The sequence below is a fragment of the Electrophorus electricus genome, chromosome 11 (genome assembly GCF_041902795.1).
Source record: "Electrophorus electricus isolate QZ-2024a chromosome 11, ASM4190279v1, whole genome shotgun sequence".
Lineage (NCBI taxonomy): Eukaryota > Metazoa > Chordata > Actinopteri > Gymnotiformes > Gymnotidae > Electrophorus > Electrophorus electricus.
In genome coordinates this window covers 23,977,737-23,996,440 of record NC_137507.1, presented here as the reverse complement: position 1 = coordinate 23,996,440, position 18,704 = coordinate 23,977,737, and the positions used below count along the sequence as shown (strand labels likewise).

At 40.7% G+C, this 18,704-nt stretch overlaps 2 protein-coding genes and 1 long non-coding RNA gene across 4 annotated transcripts in view; 1 reads left to right on the top strand and 2 right to left on the bottom strand.

Moving 5' to 3' along the window:
• The window catches only part of pex5lb (peroxisomal biogenesis factor 5-like b), a 65,451-nt gene that overhangs the window by 17,205 nt on the left and 29,542 nt on the right, over positions 1 to 18,704 (top strand). The gene's annotated exons all lie outside the window — the stretch shown is intronic.
• On the bottom strand, positions 139 to 1,626 carry LOC113591783 (uncharacterized). 2 transcript variants are annotated; one of them, XR_014126131.1, is made up of 3 exons: positions 1,558 to 1,626; positions 1,365 to 1,465; positions 139 to 437 (listed from the first exon to the last, which is right to left on the bottom strand). It is a non-coding gene; the product is annotated as an uncharacterized LOC113591783 (long non-coding RNA). The 2 variants fall into 2 exon arrangements; XR_003412236.3 differs by having other exon boundaries at positions 1,365 to 1,591.
• On the bottom strand, positions 3,719 to 8,815 carry phb2a (prohibitin 2a). The gene is made up of 10 exons (XM_027032404.3): positions 8,711 to 8,815; positions 8,066 to 8,195; positions 7,738 to 7,822; positions 6,750 to 6,829; positions 6,446 to 6,630; positions 6,150 to 6,279; positions 5,734 to 5,837; positions 5,207 to 5,284; positions 4,989 to 5,065; positions 3,719 to 4,308 (listed from the first exon to the last, which is right to left on the bottom strand). The coding sequence occupies exons 1-10, from the start codon at positions 8,729 to 8,731 to the stop codon at positions 4,290 to 4,292; spliced, it is 909 nt and encodes a 302-aa protein (XP_026888205.1). The 5' UTR covers positions 8,732 to 8,815; the 3' UTR covers positions 3,719 to 4,289.

Below are 18,704 nucleotides of genomic sequence, written 5' to 3'. Positions count from 1 at the left end.
TAGTTCATTAGCCCAGCACAATTAAAACGATGCAGTTGTTTAGCAGTCAATGTGGGCGTCTTACGTATGTTCATGACCCATAATAGTTATTAAGCTCATAAAAGAACAGACACGATAAAGAAGGCTCATTCTCCAGTATGAATATTAATACAGAGGAAACTGAAGTGTTTATTAGATGTGAGGGTGGATCCAGCCACATTACACAAATTAGCATATTTACAGGTGAATTTAATATCATGGGTGTGTGTTGCTGAGTCAAATGCCGCAGATGCACAGTGAGATGATTGCTGCCTCGGTTTCAAGAAGAAAAAATGTCACTATGAGGCAGTTCCTCCATGCTGGCTCAAGATGTACTCCAGGGAAGAGCCCAGAGCAGGACCAACCAATCAGGCCTGACTGAATGCGTCAGGGGCCTGGAGACCCTCAACAGCCGCCATCTGTGCCAGATAGAGTCATTAGTTTGAGAAAACCCGATAAACACTCAGAAGCCTGGTTGACACAAAACAGAAGAGAGGCAAGATGCCAAAGGCTTCTACGAATAGACCCAGTGACATAGTAACAATGTTCCTTGAAGGCCTTTAGAGAATTACAGTAACTAATAGCTCTACCAGTGTAGTTACATTGTAACAACAAATGTTCACGTTAGTAAAGCATCAGCCACTACCTTTCTACTTTATTAATGACTCACAAGGGCATATGCTCACATACTGTTGTGTGAGTTTCAAAAGAGAGAGGCGAGACTCTGTGTTTATACATATAGAAAACATCTGAAACGATCCTTAAAAAATAAAAATGTTGGCAGATGCTACCTGACGGGTTCGACGGAGGCTTACGGCTAATCAGGCTAAACAGGAAGAAACGAGCGGCTTTTATCGGTCGGTCATGTGACAGCCGACCACGTGCCCAGAGGCTGGCGTGCAGGCGCTGTGCCGGCGAGGACTGTCAGGGTGGGAGCGGAGGCCGGGGCCCGTTTCCTGACACACAATGGAACAGGAAACACTCGCTGCCTCGCCGTACAAACACGAGAACAACCAAACACCCCAAAACACGACTCTTTACACTAAGAACACTTTTGTAAATGAAAATCTAAAAGTGTTCACTTTCGGGTTTTTTGCGGAAATTTGTTCAGAATAGGTACGTGCACAGATCTACTCTAATATTGTACATAAAAAATGTAATCTATTTAAACGGCCGAAACAGTCCTAAGTAAGGTTTGGATTTAGCCAAGCTACTGTTATATTTATTCACTATTCAATTACGATGAGGTCATTTCTAAATTCTGAAAGATCTCCCGTGCCGCACGGCTGTACAGGTTCATCGCATGACGCCAACACCAAGATGCACGTTTCAAATGTTATACTCACACGTGTAATACTAAGGTTTAGACACCTCAGACATAAGCATTCCTGTTCTTCCACCTGGCGACAAAGGCGAGAGTACGCCCTGGGATAACAGGAAGTAGTGGCTGAAAGCAGAACGCGTATATAGGGAAAAATTAATCACTTTCCCATGAACTCGTGCTTAAGGGTTTTGTTTTTGAACGTAATGGTAACGCACTTCTAGAAAGCAAACCGTGGCCTGAGTGGATCGCCCTCGGCAGTTACATGTGTGTCTGTTTAAAAAAAAAAAAAGAGCCATAACACTTGAACACCGGGGGTGGGGGGGGAGGTCCTCGGGACGTATGTGCCACCAGTTAGCCTACAGTACACAAACGAAGAGGATTCAAGTAAAAGGGTGGAAGAAATAAAATGAGCGACAGTAACCAAACTAGGGCAGGCTATCCAAATCCCCTTTGACTGTGTAATGAGAGTGCCATAAAAAAAGAAGCAGGTTAATTAAATCCATTCTGATTGCGGCTGGCACCAATTTATCAATCAATCTCCCGGGGAGGGACCTCAACCTGGAAAAGCTAGTGGGACCTGAAGCTTTGGCAACGAACAGATTTAGGAGTGGTATCACCACAAACATCTTATAACTGACGCTTGAAGAGACTACGGCCAAGCGTGATTCAAAAGGAGTGCCATTTTAGAGTTGTCTTCTGAATGAGAATTAAACGTCTCATTCTTGTCAAGTTAACAAGAGGAGCAAGTATGGGTGTGGCCTACAAAAGCCAAGACATAATTTATCCAAACCAGTTTGTGTAAGATAGGCTACCATTGCCATGAAAAAGTATTTGATTTACAGAGCACGCATCACAGTAGCCTATGTTAAATAGTACCAGGATGTTAAAACAGTGGAAACGTAATTGATTAGGTAAATCACGCTGTTCTTTAAAAAAAAAAAAAAAAAACCCACACACACACTGATTTGTACCGTTATTCGTGTCATGGATTTTTAATGACCAAGCAAACGTCGAACGTATTTACACTAAATAACATTAGAGCAGTGATTTTGCGGTTGTTCGTTAGCTGCAGCGCATCATGACTTTGAGGGGGATGTAGGTCACACTTCTAGCGTGAGCATGGTTAGCATACGAGCGCGGAGAGCAGGCGTCGTAAGGCATGGAAGAAGCAAATCCTGACGATTTTCAGCAGTATCGAGCAGAGGAAGAACAGGGTCATCTACTGGTGCCCGGACCGGCTTTCCAGAAACAGCTGCAATACCATCCTAGAGCGCTCGGTGCTAGGAGCCAGGGATCACATCTAACGTCCTGGCCAATCGCCATGGCGGCTCTCCCAGATCCCCCGTCCCACTGTGAGGTCAGCGTTACCATGGCAATGGACCAGCTGAGCGGTAATCTGGTCTTGTTTATGCGCAGCAGAGAGGGAAGGTGGGGTGTATTTGCATGACTGCATAGGATCAGCTGCAGTTAACACTGAAGTGAGGTCAGGAGAATGGCGCCTCCGAATTCTACTACATAACATCATAAAATATAAACTATTCAAGTGCTCACGGAGCACCATTGCACTGCCTGCGACTTCCGACGAAGCTTATAATGCCCTCTACGACGACCCCGTTTCCCCTCCCATTTAAGGTTTGTTCCGCATTCAAAAACATACTCCTAGATTCTATGGGCTGAGATAAAGAGGGGCGTGTCCTGTCTGCCAGTCATTGGAGCCTTTCTGTCTTCTGTCTCCTCCCAGCTCATGAATATTACTGAGGGATAGACGCGCCCAACCCCCGCTTGAACAGCCACCACTACGTAGATTACCGTCTAGCGCTGAGATTTTTATAGCTTGGATTTTTATAGGCTCGAGGCCCCATTTCGTTCATGCTGAAACATGCACTCGACCGTTAAATCAGAGCGCGGCATCAGTGCTGGGCACGACTGACTAACACACACGTCGTGAAGGCCCATTTACTACCCTAATTTCTTTCCTCTAGGTTTCGACGCCTTTTCGTCTTGCTGACCACGAAGCGCCTGTCTGGAGAACGTGTGTAACCCAGCAGTAGTGACTGTTTGGCACCATCTACTGACAAGAAAACGTACTGATCGCTACTGCTAAAGAAAACGAAATAACCTAAGGCCTGGTACACATTTAAAATATTTCTTACAGTAAATAACGCGGTTTATTAGTGAGAAACATAATTTAAAAAGCAGTACACCGAAAGAATAGTTTTCCATTCCTGGTCCTGTTATACCAATGGACTAACACCCATTTAAAACTCATTACAAAATTGTAAATTATACATCATGTCAGGTGTGCTGATAGCAAGAAAACACTAAAATATGCAGTGCAGACATACACTCTCTCTCATGCACAACAGACTCAGTCACTTAAGTTAATGAAACAATTTAATGAACCCTCCTTCAAGTGCCCAAGCCTCTACTGTCAGCATACACATCTGAAAGAGGAACCAGTTGATCCCTGAAATACTGGAAATACAAGATAGTTGTTTACAATAGCTATCAGCCCATGTAAGAATTTTGAATTTAAACTTATAGGTTTATAATGTATTCATATTACCATTTCATAAACATTAGGACAGTTATAATGACTGCTTGTCTAAATGCCTCCATTTGTTAATACCAATGCTATACTGATTTGCCTGAGGCTAATAATAAGCCATGGTTGATTATGCCAAGCTTATTTAAATGTTCATAGATATCACATGCCCTTGATCTGATTGACAAACTGCTGCATTGATCACTCACTTTTACAAAAGGCTACTGTGTATAACAAGTCTCTGTGGAAATGTGTGGTTTTTAAGGCCACCCAGCCCCTGGTCTGGTCTGGGCTATGCCCAGATACACTGCACTGAGAGACAGGCACCACTTAGGGAGGTAAACACACAAGACATTATTGACGGTATAAAATGGAATGCACACTCTCCTCAGGGATGGCCTCTCACTTCTTCAGCAACAAACTGCAACAGAGAAGAAAGGCCATCTTTTTAAAAAATGAACTATGAATCAATTCATTAAACTGTACATTAACTCTATTTTGGACCTGTTCAATTAATTATTCCTCACTAAAGCGCATACAAGGCTAAGTCAAGTCCTTTATCAGGGCCGAAAAAATGGTTAAATGTCTCAGGTTTTTGGGGGGTCACTGACTAAGGGGTAGCTGTGAGTGTGTGAGCGCATGATGAATGCAGGACGCTCTGTGGTGTCAGGTTTCAGCTGATCGGGATAAGTGGATCCTCAGAACCAACTGGAGCATGATGTGCGCATCAATGATGCAATGATGACGTAATGGCCCCAGACTGAATTCTGCCCTGCCTTGGAGCTTATGGCCCCCTCTTGAGGAGGGACATGGGAAAAAAAACCCCTCACAAACAAATAGAACCAAATCTCCAAACCTACACACACTTGGCAGCTTTCAGCTGTCCCATTTGCATATGTAATATAAACTATTGTTTTCTCACCACTATGTGTTCACTATGTGTTTTCTTGTAAAGCATATACTCTAGAGGACCTAGAAGATGTCCCATATTTAACCATGACTTTCACCATTGCGGAAATCGGCAGAGCACTAAGATATGCTTCCTTTAATGTGTATAAATCAATTTAACAGTGAGAAAGGAACAAAAAAAAGGGGGCTTACTTGTCGAAGGTGCAATCCTGCAGATTCAACACCAGGTTGTCTGCATTCAGGTACACTTTATTCTGGGAGGCTGCCACCTGGAGGACCAAGCAAAGTGTTCAGAAAAGTTAATACTGGGAAGCACAACCACCTGACACCATTCCTAAACCAACAAGCTTATACGCAAAGTGTATGCAGGAATGAGAGATGTATGGTGGGCTCGAAACCATGCGTCTCACCGTCTTGGCAATGGTTTGTGCAGCCCTGATGCGCCTCAGTTTAAGGTAGCCAGGATTCTTCGACACGGCCTCGCCCAGCTGGGTTATTCGTTCGATAAACAAACGCACACAGACATGGTGGTTACTAAGTGTATCCTTGGCCTCGGCTTTTGTTCCAAGTCAGCATGGAACCATTGACCTGTGGCCAGTTTCATACACAGCATTGCATCATTTTTTTTCCTTTTATTGAGGGCGGGCAGTACAGCTTTGTTTTAGAACACAGAGTGCAAAAAACTATACTTTTCTAAACTATACTTTCAAATTCATTGTATGACTAATACAATTACCATTAGTTATTAAGCACAGTGGAAAAGGAGCCACTGATTATGACTAGCAGTTAAAATCAGTAAACACTTTCAGTGGCAGACAGCCCATAGCTTTCTTTTTTATACATTTTAAATTGTTTATGAAATGTGGAGCCATCAAAGGAATCTGATGTATGGAAGGGCACTGGTTGTTTTTGTGTTTGTGCAGAGGCAGGGTCCCACCATTTTAGCAGCCTGGGCCTCTCCCTCTGCCTGGATGATCTTCTGTTTCTGGTCCTGCTTTGCTTTCTCCACATAAAACTGTGCCCGTTGGGCCTCCTGCTGTGCTGAAGATTAACAAAGGAAATAGTTTAAAAAGAGATTATTCAAGCAAATGGTAGAAAAAATGTTTTTTAATTCACTTGATTATGATTTTCATTTCTCAGGTAAAATAAATACTTATTGACTGTGTGGTAGTGGTTTGTAGTTATGGTGTAGGCTGCTGAATGACAAAGGACAATGCTGCCCCCTTGTGGATGATGTCAAAATTGAACACGTTCCACTATTTAAGAATAGTTTACAGAGTTTTACGTATTCACCAAATAGCTTCTAAATACTTTTACTATGACAAAGTTCATTATGGTTACTGCAGTCCTTACCGACTTGCTTGGCCTCTACAGCAGCAGTGTACTCCTTGCTAAAGCTGAGCTCTGTAATGGCCACATCATCCAGAATAATGTTGAAGTCTTTAGCTCTCTCAATCAGCTCCCTCCGAATGAGCAGGGATACCTACACACCATGTTAAAATAATAATAATACAAGGAGGAACATAATGTGATCAAAATAAAACAGGTGTGTTTTTAAATAAAGATTTAACTGACATTAAAGCACAAAGCACAGCTGAAATACCCCTCCCCTGCTCTAGGGGGCACTGGCACATCCAAAGGAGCCATACCTGTGCTCGCTGAGTGATGAGCTGCGAGGCATTGAACTTGGCCACCACGCTCTTCAGCACCTCGTTAACGATGGAGGGCAGCACACGCTCATCGTAGTCTGTCCCCAGTTGCTGGTAGAGCAGCGGCAGGTTGGTGGCAAAGGGCCGAGAGAGCACTCGCAGTCCTATGTTCACCATCTGCAGGTCTGTGGATGAAGACATGGTGAGGAAGACTAGGAGGATGATCATGACTTTCTGTAGACTTCCACAGTGATGCATTTATTATTTTGTTGTTGAAATATTAAATGCAGGAAAAAAAAGTCACCTTTGCTTCCTGTGAGTGATGAAATCTTCCTCGGTCTGGCTCGGATGTCATAGATGATGGGGTACTGGAACCACGGTATCCTATTATGGGGTAAAACAAAAAAAATTAACTACAATAAAGCCTTAAGGCTTAAAGATTTTGAAATATTTATTCTAAATATAGAATAAATTCTAAATTCCTTATTTAGAAATCTCCCAAGAGATCAAGAAGCAAGGGTAATTATTGGTTCCCTCAGGCTTGGGAAAAAAAATATTTTATTTTAAGTGAACGCAATGCTTCAGCAAATGCAGAGATTGGTTTGATTGGACTTTCAGTAGAAGATCCTGCTGCAGTCCTGAGGGAAGGGTTGCAAGTGCCCAACCAGGTCTCAATGGGAAAAGTTCGCTCAGCTCCTTCTGATGACAGTAGTGTGAAATCAGCCACATTATTTTGCAAAGCAGTGACTCTGTCTAAGGATTTCTCTGATGTCACAGGGCTTCAAGACACTTGCATGTGTTAAAGAATGAATGGGTTTTATGTCCGTAATACCTACTCAGTGGTATCATACTGAAATCTGCATACAATAAGCAAAATCTAATAATAAAAAATAAAAAAGGTGCTCCTCTGGACAGGCTGTAATTCTATAAAAGCAGTGACAAGAATACCATAGAGGATTATGTGCGATTGTCATGACATCTGAAGTCATCTGCTGAAATCTCGTGTGAAAATGAAGCTGGATGCAGCAGTTTCCATGCAAAACAGGCTAATCGTGATGCACAGAGGGTTGTTATTTAGCTCAGCACCCAGGGAGCTGAAGACAGCTGCAGACAGTACCCCGCCTACTTCATCACTGCTCCCAGTCGAAGTGTACCAGGATTCAATGGTTAGTGAATTCGGTGAAGTTTCAGGTGTGTTGGTAACTGGGACAGAGCAAACATATTGACTGACTTAGGGTCTTGAGGATTGGATATGAAATCCACTATAAAAAGTCAAATATTAAAGTAACTACCTGAAATGCAGCCCCTCTGTAAGCACTGTATCCATCTGTATGCCTCCAATTCTGCTGAAAATGATGGCCCTCTGCCCACCCTCCACTGAAAAGAGAATCAAGCATTCACGATTACTCAAGTCAGTGCATTGCAAGAGAGTCATGTGCCTTAAATACCACACTACTGTTTCACTTGGTGAGTACTCTAGGAGAGGTAATCTGCATTTATATCAGAAAGGGCTTGTAGTAGCTATGCCTTTTAATATGAATTATGTCTCTCTTGCGCCATTATTCTAACTTAAAGGTAACTGTGACCTGGAAAAAAATATGCATTTGTGGGCAATATTACCAGTGTATGTTGCTTCTTTGACTCCATACGCCAAGGCACCAGCCCCAATAAGCAGCTTAGCACCCAGGCCAGAACCTCTAGGACCAGAGGACAGCCTGCCTGCTATTTGCCTCAGTTGCTGCAGAAAGCCCTGTGTGACAGAGCGAGAGAGAACCAGATAGATAGATGGAAGTAGGGAGCAGGTTGTCTGTTCAGTGAGGTTTCACATCAAAAGAAGAAATTAAATCTGTTTACATTTACCGATATGGTGATTATGGTGACTATGGTGACAAACCATAAGTTAGCTACATTCTAATGCCCTCCAGGTGCTCTAGTATAGTGCGAGCAATTACGTTAAAGATTAATAGCCTAAAACAGGTACCTAGCTAGCAAGCTAAAGACGGATATTGTATGCCGTGAACTCAACCTACAATATGAATGCAATACTTGGCTAGTTGGCTAGCCAGCTAGTGGTATATTATCACAGAGCGCTTCTATTTGGTATCAGTGGTACAGACACTACTCCAAATGCCAACGTCAAAACTAATTTGGAAACGGTAGGAAACCTTAAGAGACGTACACAGATAGAGGCATTAACCCCTGAATATTTCAATAATATATCGAGTAAAGGAAACACATTAAAAAAAACAAACAAAAAAAACTTACTCCAGGCTCTTTACTCGCCATGCTGTCTCCTCTGCGGCACGTAACTTGAACAAGCCCAAGATCGTAAGGAAGCACTTCCTGTCCTACTGATATGCATCACGGAAATTGTAGTTGTTGCAATTTTGAGGCGGTTTAAGACCTACAGAGACAAATGTACGTCAGAGATATTTTAAATAATTCATTTTTTGGTCATGGTTGTTTTTGGTAACACATGTTAATTCAAGTTGATTCAAGTCCATTTGAATTCAAGTTTGAAGTAAAGCTTTAAAGAAAAGGCTTTACTATGACGGAGTGTAGGCTAATTTAGCGCAGTAAGAACATGGCATTGCCTGTATTTTACAAGAGAGGGCAGTATAACCTAGTTGCTTTGTTTATTAACCAGCATGATTAGATTTAAAAGTTCTTAATTAAGACTCGATTTGCCTGTTTTTACGGAGCCTAGGTTGCTTATGTTTGCGTTTCGTATTTTCACAATCATTGCGCAGGTAACTGTTGTCGTTACTGTATCTTCGAATTACTTTTGGGATTTTATTTTGACCTTATCGAGGTATACCGGCACCTTCCATTTTTCGTCCATCTCATTGTAGTCTGGGAACCTCCCACTTTATATTCTTTCTCATAGGACAGATGGCTTTGGGACTGGTATGTTGTGAAAGGGTTTTCCCCCCACATAGCATTGGTGTCTTGACACCGTGTCTAACATGCCGACCACTACATCTGCCAAACACAACTCTCCTCTTTGCATTTGGCATTCTGCCGGAGATCTGGCTTTATGACACAGCATAACCATGCTCAAAATCGCATACATAAACCCCTCGCTGCAGCATTCCATCTTAGCTGATTAAAGTGTTATTTGATTGCTCGGAAATCCAACGGGGTATCAAGATTAAGGTTAATGACGAGACCTTTACCTTAGAGCACAGTTCATTGGGATTTAGAGCCTCCTAAATGAATTACCTAGTAAATTAATTACCACAGTACGAGTATAGCATGGAGATCGACACATAGCTGGATCAGGAGGATGTGCAATGTCCCAGATGACTACATGATCGTTTTAAATACACACCATCCGTTTCAGTTGTCATTATCCAGGGCACTTAAGTGGGCAACCTCTCCTGACATAATTGATTAATTTATGATGAAAAATGGAAAAGTACAACAAAAATAACAAAATGATGTATGAATGTTGTTAATGCGGTTCTGAAAGAAGTATATGGATACAGTAAAAACAGAGTTTATGGTAGTTTCTTACTTGGCATCTTAAATACATAAGGTTTTATAATGCTTATTAAAGGTTCCTCTCTGAATACATTTAGGGAAACATATTAAAGAGATGCAGATCTTCCAAAGAACATTTGGACATTTCCAAAGAACATTTTCACTGTTACAAAGTGACATTTTCACTGTTACATTTTCACTGTTCCCAGTGATTTGGGAACTCATCCTTTCCCATGGCATTAGGCCCTATAATGAGACCCCTTGATACCATGATGACATTAGCCTCTCCAAATGGTATGGAGAAGTATAGACTTGTATCACACTGGCACTTAGAAGGACAATTCAATTATTTTAGGGAATTTCCATTGTGAAAAAATAGTTACTTGGCCCATTATTCTAATTGTAACAACACATACACATTTGTATAATTTTATTAAATACCTCAAGTTTTGGGTAAACCATTTACATGCAATCAACAATCACCCATTCTTCTGTAACTATTTCTAATTAATGAATTATTTGTTATGAAACACTGTTAGTGTCTCATTTACATTTCCCATAAATTATATATATATATATATAATGGAGCCACGTTCCCAGTTTTGGGGGTCACAGGCTCTAGTGCTCAAATTACCATGGGAACCACTGTTGCCCTCACCTTCCACATCTTTTCTATCTCTTCTTTCTGCCCATGGTATTTCTTGATGTTTTTTTATTTTCCTTCTTCATCATGTTGCTATCCCTTGGGATTGCTACATCTATCACTATGGCCCTCTTCTGCTATTTGTCTATCACTATTATGCCTAATTGGTAAGCCATTACCATTTTGTCAGTCTGTATCTGGATGTCCCACAGGATCTTAGCTTGGTCATTCTTCACCACCTTTGGGGGTGTATCCCACTTAAACTTTGGAACTTCCAGTCAGTACTCAGCAAAGATATTTCTGTACACTATGCCAGACACTTGGTTATGGCGATCCATATATGCAGTGTGCTAGCATCTTGGGAGCATCTTTGCAGAGCCTGCACCTGCAGTCCTGCCTAGTGTGGTAGATCCCATCCTCTATTTATCTCATGTTCAGAGCTTGTTTCTGTCCTGCCATAATTAGTGCCTCTGTGCTATCTTTCAGTCCAACCTTTTCTAGCCATTGGTAGGATTTTTCCATATCAGTCACTTCCACTTTTTGCAAGTGGTACATACCGTGCAGGAGTTATCTTCTTCTTTCCCATCCTCCTCAGGTTTCTACTGAGATACTCACTATGTCCTTCATCACTTGGGGCCATCTTCCTGGAGTACTTCCTGGATCTTGGTTGTTTCCTCTTAGATAGTGGCTCTGATGCTCACTAGTCCTTGGCCCGCCTCCTTCCACTTAGTCTACAGTCTCAGAGTGCTGGATTTGAAATGAAACCATCCATGCATTGTGAGTTTCCTTGTCTTATGTCAGTGGCTTCTGTCCTTAAACTTTTGGCTAGCTTATTATACCAACAGGGTATCTGATGACTGGTACAGTGTAGGTGTTGATAGCCAGGATCTAGTTCTTCCCTTTCAGCTGACTTCTCAGGACTTATTTGCCTTACTCTTTGTAGGTATTTGGCTGTAGCTGCTGTCCTCAACATCTGCTGTTACCTTCTGGTTGTACAATCCCTCAATTCTGGTTACCTTTCCTCTCCTTGTAACCATCATTTATTCAGTCCGAATCACATTCATTGTAGTATGTGTCATTGTAGTATATCCTTTTAAGATGGATTAGTGTGTCAATGTCTTGTTCATTTCTGGCATACAGCTTGATGTCATCAATATAGAGGAGGTGGCTGATGGTTACTCCGTTGTGTAACCAGTATCCATAGCCAGCCTTGGTGATGATCTCACTGAGGATTCAGGTCTATGCAGAACAGCAGCGCAGACAAGGCATGTCCTTGGTAAATCCTGCACTTGACAGTGACTCATGCTATTGACTTGAAATTGGCCTCTAGGGTTATCTTCCACAGCTCCATTGAGTTCCATTGAGCTCCATTGAGTCTCTTAGAGTCCTGTTGATGTTATACAGCCTAAAGCATTCCAGGATACATGTGTGATGCATTGAATCATATTAGTCAATGTTTGGTAGTGAACCCAGGTGGTGCACAGATTTGCGTCTGGTCTTACAGTCTAAAGTGATGGTCTTATCCAGCATTAGCTGGTGCTTGGCTCCTCTGGTGTTCTTGCCTTTCTGGGCTCTGCTCAGGTATTGAGCAATGTGCCTACTCATCTTCACTGCAATGATGTCTCACAGGAGCTTCCATGTTGTGCAGAGGAGGTTATTGGCTGGTATTTGGATGGAACTGCCACTTACTGGGATTTCTTCAGGATCAGGACTGTCCAGCCTTCAGTTAACCATTCAGGTTGAGTTGCATCTGTTAGCATGATGGTTATGCCACTGAGTTTAGTACAGGAGGTACTGGAACAAGTATAAGACACTTATGGACGAGTGGAGATTAGAGGACTGTTGGAATGCTACTACTCAATCAAAGCCAGTGTAAGAGGGTATATGCAGAGAATGTGGAACTATGGATGCTTCAAAACCCAACATCTAGACTAACACTGAAAAAAGTAGCTCAGCATTCCAATATCAGCAAGTGGCAACTTCTCTCACAAGTAGAGATTGAAAAGGTACAACACATAAGCTATGGGAAAGGGGAGCCAGGATGACAGGCAAGAAAGGCTGAAAGACTGCTTGAAGATGTGAATGCAGCACTACAGAACATCACTACTGTGACCAATACTGAGACCAACCATCTTATATTTGCCACAGCAACAGTAATACTTTACAAAATGAACATTACCAAGGAACAGTATCCTTGGCCAGCTATCAGAATTACATATATGTTGAAGGTACATGGGAGATTTTCAAGCAAACCCTTATTGCTTATATCAGTTTTTAATGACTGTTTATAGCTATATGTAGCTTTTCCACTACCTGGAAAAGATGTCTATTAGGTATTTAAACAAAGGTTAGAGACTAAGCTTTGATCACAGCAAAATTAAACAAAAAGAAAAACAAACACAAAAAAACATAAAAGACAAATCAGTGTTAAATTAAAAACTGTAGACCTTATTTAAACACTGATTGCTTACACTGTTTGTTTGTTTGTTTTGCTGATTGTTTTGCCGGTTGCACAAAGAGTGTCTCTTTAAATTACTCTGCCTCACTGTCAGACACTGCAGTATGCAAGGAGGTAGGTAGTGCGGGTAGAAGGGTCCGCAGCTTTGCCCCTTGAAATAAAATTCTTATTATTTATAGAAAAGTCTCACCTGAAGCCTTCATCAAGAGGAGGGGTCATTCTTAATAATAACCTAATTCTGAATAAAAAGGCCCTTGGCTACTGTCTGTAAGTTTATATCACATGATATATTACTCCCCAAATTATTACATCCGCCTGATTTAAAATATAACCTATTCTCTGCTATTGGCTAAGGATAGCTAGTGGTTTTTATCGTCCATGTCTTATCGTCCATCCAAATATACATCCCCTTATTTTTGGTTACTAATTGTATAGCTCCGTTAGCCAGTTAGCACTGTTAGCAAGTTTTTAAAACTTATTTACGAATATATTAAGTTCACAAAACACATGGAATAAGGAACATGTATATGTACTTTAAAGCATTTGGTAGTGCCGTCCAGAGTCGCTGACTGACGGCACAGATATGTATGATATCATCCAATAAAAAGAATATCGAAACCAAAGGAGCTGCAATTAGGACGTGTGAATGCGTTTTAGCGACACACCGCAACCTTCGTTTTAGCTAAGAATAGCAATGTCCAAATGATGAGCTTAAACACAATTGGGCAGACTCGATTTGAATATCAGTTGCTATATTTCAGAATGTTATGTTGTGCCAACCCGCCCTCCTCTAATTTTGCTCCTCTAAGGGTCTCTGCTGTGCAATGCCTGTAATACATTATTGACCAAATTAGTTACCGAAACCTAATCAATCAATATATATTGCATTTACGAACAGTTTATCTAGCAGGTTATAGGTAGAACTCTAGATATAAATGTGTATTGTGTTTTTTTAGTCTTTGAGTTAATAGAGTAAAATAAAGTTGATTAAAATGTAACAGACAGGAGGAGGGGTCTTCCTTTCCCCTGTGAATGTGGCTGTTGCATCCTTGGGAACTGCAAATGAAACAGCTGGGACTCAAGTCCCACATCATCATATTCAAATATGGAAGTGATAAACTAGCCACCTACCATGAGAGAGAGAGAGAGAGAGAGAGAGAGAGAGAGAGAGAGAGAGAGAGAGAGAGAGAGAGAGAGAGAGAGAGAGAGAGAGAGAGAGAGAGCGAGCGAGAGAGAGAGAGAGAGAGAGAGAGAGAGAGAGAGAGAGAGAAAAGCTAATCTGGGCTTATGCAATATATTTAAATATATACTTAATGCCTTAATTTAAGAATAGTTTATTGCTATATATGTTAATGCATATTTTATGCATTACCACTTTTTAAGTGGTCTGCAGAAATACAATACATGAGACATACAATGCAAACACAGCAGTTAACTACATTAAGATTTTAATCCTGACCATGCACCGGTCAGGCCTTCTTTCATGCTCCCACCTCTCAGAATCAGCTGGTAGATGTTACCATAGCCACTGCGCTGTCCTTGTATGCCCTCTGACCAATATGACATCAGCCCATCTGGAGCACCCCAGACCAAGCGGGGAATTTGGCATGCATCTGTGTGCTGCAGAGCTATGGCTTTTTGGCCAGGGTCCATCACACTGACCTCAGGTCAAGACGGGGCAAATCAAATAGGACTTACTAATGATGGCCCTCCGCACATCAAACTACAGGGGTCCCTCCATTTCTGAAAGCTGGGAACAAGGTTAGAAGTCATGCTACTCAAGAAACCCATCTTATTAAATGCTGTAGTTTTAACTGACTTATCCTTCAGTGATTAAAATAATTTTTTCTATGTTATGGTGAGCCACAGACATTTGGTGTATTTTAACAAGTTGATAATATGCATGTAAGTTGCATGGCACCATAATCCCCATAATATATATTACCAAAGGGGTTTCACCAAAAGCAAGTTTGTCTACTTAATTGCTCCAGATTACAGAACGAGAACCAATTTTCGCCCAAACCAAGTAGCAAGAGTAATAAACTCTTCAAGTGTGCAATTACACTTCACTTACTTGACTAACATGTAAATAACAGTTTTATTCAAAGAGATTCTCATTAGTTATTTTTATTTATTTATTTATTGTATACCAGGATGGAATCTCTACAAACTAATCCTTTCATTTTGGGGCCCAGCCTTGACTCAGCACTCACACAAGGGAATAAACAGTTCATCTGTACCAAGAGGCTGCTGAGAGCATCCAGAGCTTTGATTTGATGCTCACACAAGCATCAGCATGCTCCCAGATGAGGAGCAAATCACTTTAAAATGGATTTTAGGAGGAGGTGAATAATGTGAAACCCTTCAATTTTGCCTGATGAAGGTAGACATGTGCCTCTGATTAGGAATAGTGGAGGCGAAAGTTGCAACAGAGAAGGTATTCTGGGAAAGAATATAAAAGCTGCAGCTTCTTAATGGGTCTAGTGAGAAAACAGAACTAATTCTCTGAAAAAATACCCTCATTTACCCTGCTGGGGACACTTGATATATCAACTCAAACTGAATGCAAATAAATCCAGCACCTCATGAGTGCATGCTCACACACACTGGACTGTGTGTGTAAATGCAGACAATTAGAACTACAAAAGTCCAAACCTACAATATGCAATTATAGACACTCTGATCTTAAACAGACTTTGTTTGACTGTCTGTGGTTTAAAAGACTAATGGCAGTTTCCTACTCTGGACATGCGGCATATATCACTTAAAAAACTTAAACTTTAGGAAAAGCTTTTATTAGCATAAAACACAGCTGGAGATAAAGGAAATACTGGCAAAATGATACAGAGAGGAAAAGAGGCGGGGAGAGAGAGAGAGAGAGAGAGAGAGAGAGAGAGAGAGAGAGAGAGAGAGAGAGCAGCTTGTTAGGGGCTGGGGTGAGATGAACCATGGATAAAAGAAGTGAGTGCTTAACAGAATTGAAGCACTGATGGAGATGGGAGTAGAAAGACCAAAAGTAAGGAAAAGAGAGAGAGGAGGAGGAGAGAAGAGTTGTGGAGCAGCAGCCAGCCAACAATTAGTCAAACATTTTTGACATTTTCATATTAATGAAATATGTAAGCAAGGCTTCATACTGTGAAGTGAGCAGGGAGGGAGCGAGACGTGATTTTGGGTAAGGAGGGTCTTTGTCCTCCATAACAAATGAGTATAAAGATTAACAAAGAGTACAGCAAGCTATTGACTTGTGGTGTGGTCCATGGCATTGTATGGGTGAGCAATGCGCAGAACTAGAGGAGAGTACCTATGGGTTTAAATAGAGGAGAGGTGTATGTGCGTATGTGTTTGTAAGTGGGCATGTCCTTCCAGTTGGGTGCTTGATGCACCATGACACATACTCTATTATTATTGTTGTTGTTGTTGTTGTTGTGTTTTGTTTTTCTGAAAAGTCATAAGTAAAAATTTTAGAAGCAATAACATTTTTGTTTAGCTATTGTCAAACACCTGCTGGATTTTCTCCTATGGAAAAGCTTGTGTGCTGTTCAAGCACTAGAATGAAAGGGAGATTCTGTGCTCCACATTCAGAAGCAAGAATTACTTGTTTCATGGACCATGTAAATGGAACTTTGGGGAAAATGGGAAATCTAGACTCAAAGTCAATATCCTGGATAAAATGTGCATATAAAGGGAGCATATTTGGCCATATACGCTACCCTTCTCTGTCAATCATGTCCATATCCAGAGCTTTCAACTTTGTTCCAGATAAGTTCCATATCTGCCTCGCTCTACAATCATCTGGCCCTTTCTACCTTCTAAGCCAGTATTTTCATCTGGCAACCACTGTTCTCTCCACGTACATTTGTTCCATTTCCATCTTCTCACCACTGTCTTTTCTAGTATTTTCCAGGATCATGCAGTATCTGTGTCTGCCTCCACATCACCATATTTCCCATAACTCCCAAGTCATATTTTCTACTGAAGCCTCTTTAAGATGTCTCATCCAAAATACAGTCAGAGGTAATGAATGTAGAAGAAACACAACAGAGGACAACAAGACACTTAAATGAGAGTTTCTGCCATTGTCACTTTGGGCATTTTACTCATACTGGATTTGCAGTGGTGATGGTTTCTGATGAAATGAAATCAAAAGAAAAGGTCTGAATGTAAAAAATCAACACAAGCCACAACCTTAACCATTCCTAACTTTGTATATGAGATACAGATCATATACAGATTGTTAATTGATTATTCATGTGCTTGAATCAACAAATAACTGGTTAATCATCTTGAATGTGACTTGGAGATGAGAGACTGTAGCCAATCATTTAGTATTTGTTGTTTATTTACCTTTTTTTTTTTTTTTTTACACAAAACACTGATGTATAACTTATATGAACATGTGGTTACTATGCTGACATTAGCTCTATATTTCAGTGGAAACGTACTTTTTGTTTTTGTACTGACTTGCAGCAAGAAATAACTTCTAGCATATTTTTACTTTACTGACTTATAGCTATATGAATATCCAGGATCTTGATCTGATGCAACACAGAATTTGTTTACAAAATGGGATATAATTTAAGATAATATTAACCAATTTTACAGATGTAGTTAATTAAGATGATGCTATGACCCAACAAACTACTACATATTCCACAGGTTTTCTAAACAGTCTGCTAGGGATATTTCATTTTAAATGCACCTTGTAGGCTTATCCTAGCTGTCGAGTCATTGTTTCAGATCTAATCTAGACGTGATTAGACGTCAGAATATACTGTTACGTGCTAGCAGGTGGTGATTATAAAGGTATCATGACTACATCTGAAATAAGAGTTGGAGATCATCAGATGTATAGAGAACATCAAATAATTGAGAAATGAGATGGATCGATTTTTAATGATTAAGAAATAGTTCTGATAAACTCTTTATTATAGATTTTTCTGATTTTGCTCTTATTTTAAAGCAGTGTAAAAAAACTTTTGCCAGTGGACATTTTTGGCTGTAAATTGAACTTTGCAAGTATATATAATTATGCAATGATTATTTTGTTAAACCCACAAGATAACACCTATGACCGAGAAGATATTTTGTCATTGTTGCTCAGTGCCATGAAATAGTTAATATAGACTTCTGAAACACTGAAGTAAGCGTTTTCTCTTTGAATTAATTTGCATAAGCGTAAAGAAGAAATGAATTAAAGGCATTTGCATTTCGAATAAATTGGCACGTACCAATGCTGCATTAAGATAAATAATTTACAGAAAGAAATGCAGTGCACATGGTTTCCACAGAAACAGAACATTTCAGAGGTCCTTCACGAAGGCTAGGATAACAAAACAGGCTACCAAACGACGGGCTTTCAAACATCCAAACATTAATCCTAACATAAACGCGCAGAGTCAAAGAAACACAACCACTCAAATAAACAACGAACAGCAAAGACACGGGGAACGTGACAGGGTTTGAATACATGAACATAACAAGGTAGAAACGAGGGACAGGTGTAAGCAATCAAAGGAGGGGCGGAGAAAACGAAACTATGGAATGGGACTGAAACACACAAGACAAGGAAAACACGGAACACGGAAGACAGGAGGGACTAATCGTGACTGTGTGTGTGTGTGTAAAACTCTTATAGACTTATAGGAAACAAGGTGTCAAGACACCATTTAGGTTTT

Coding starts and splice junctions, on each gene's coding strand:
- phb2a (XM_027032404.3), bottom strand. CDS start 8,731: ATGGCGAGTAAAGAGCCTGGA. Junction 7,823..8,065: donor CAAAGAAGCAACATACACTG/GTAATATTGCCC, acceptor TTCTCTTTTCAG/TGGAGGGTGGGCAGAGGGCC. Junction 5,066..5,206: donor CACAAACCATTGCCAAGACG/GTGAGACGCATG, acceptor TTGGTCCTCCAG/GTGGCAGCCTCCCAGAATAA.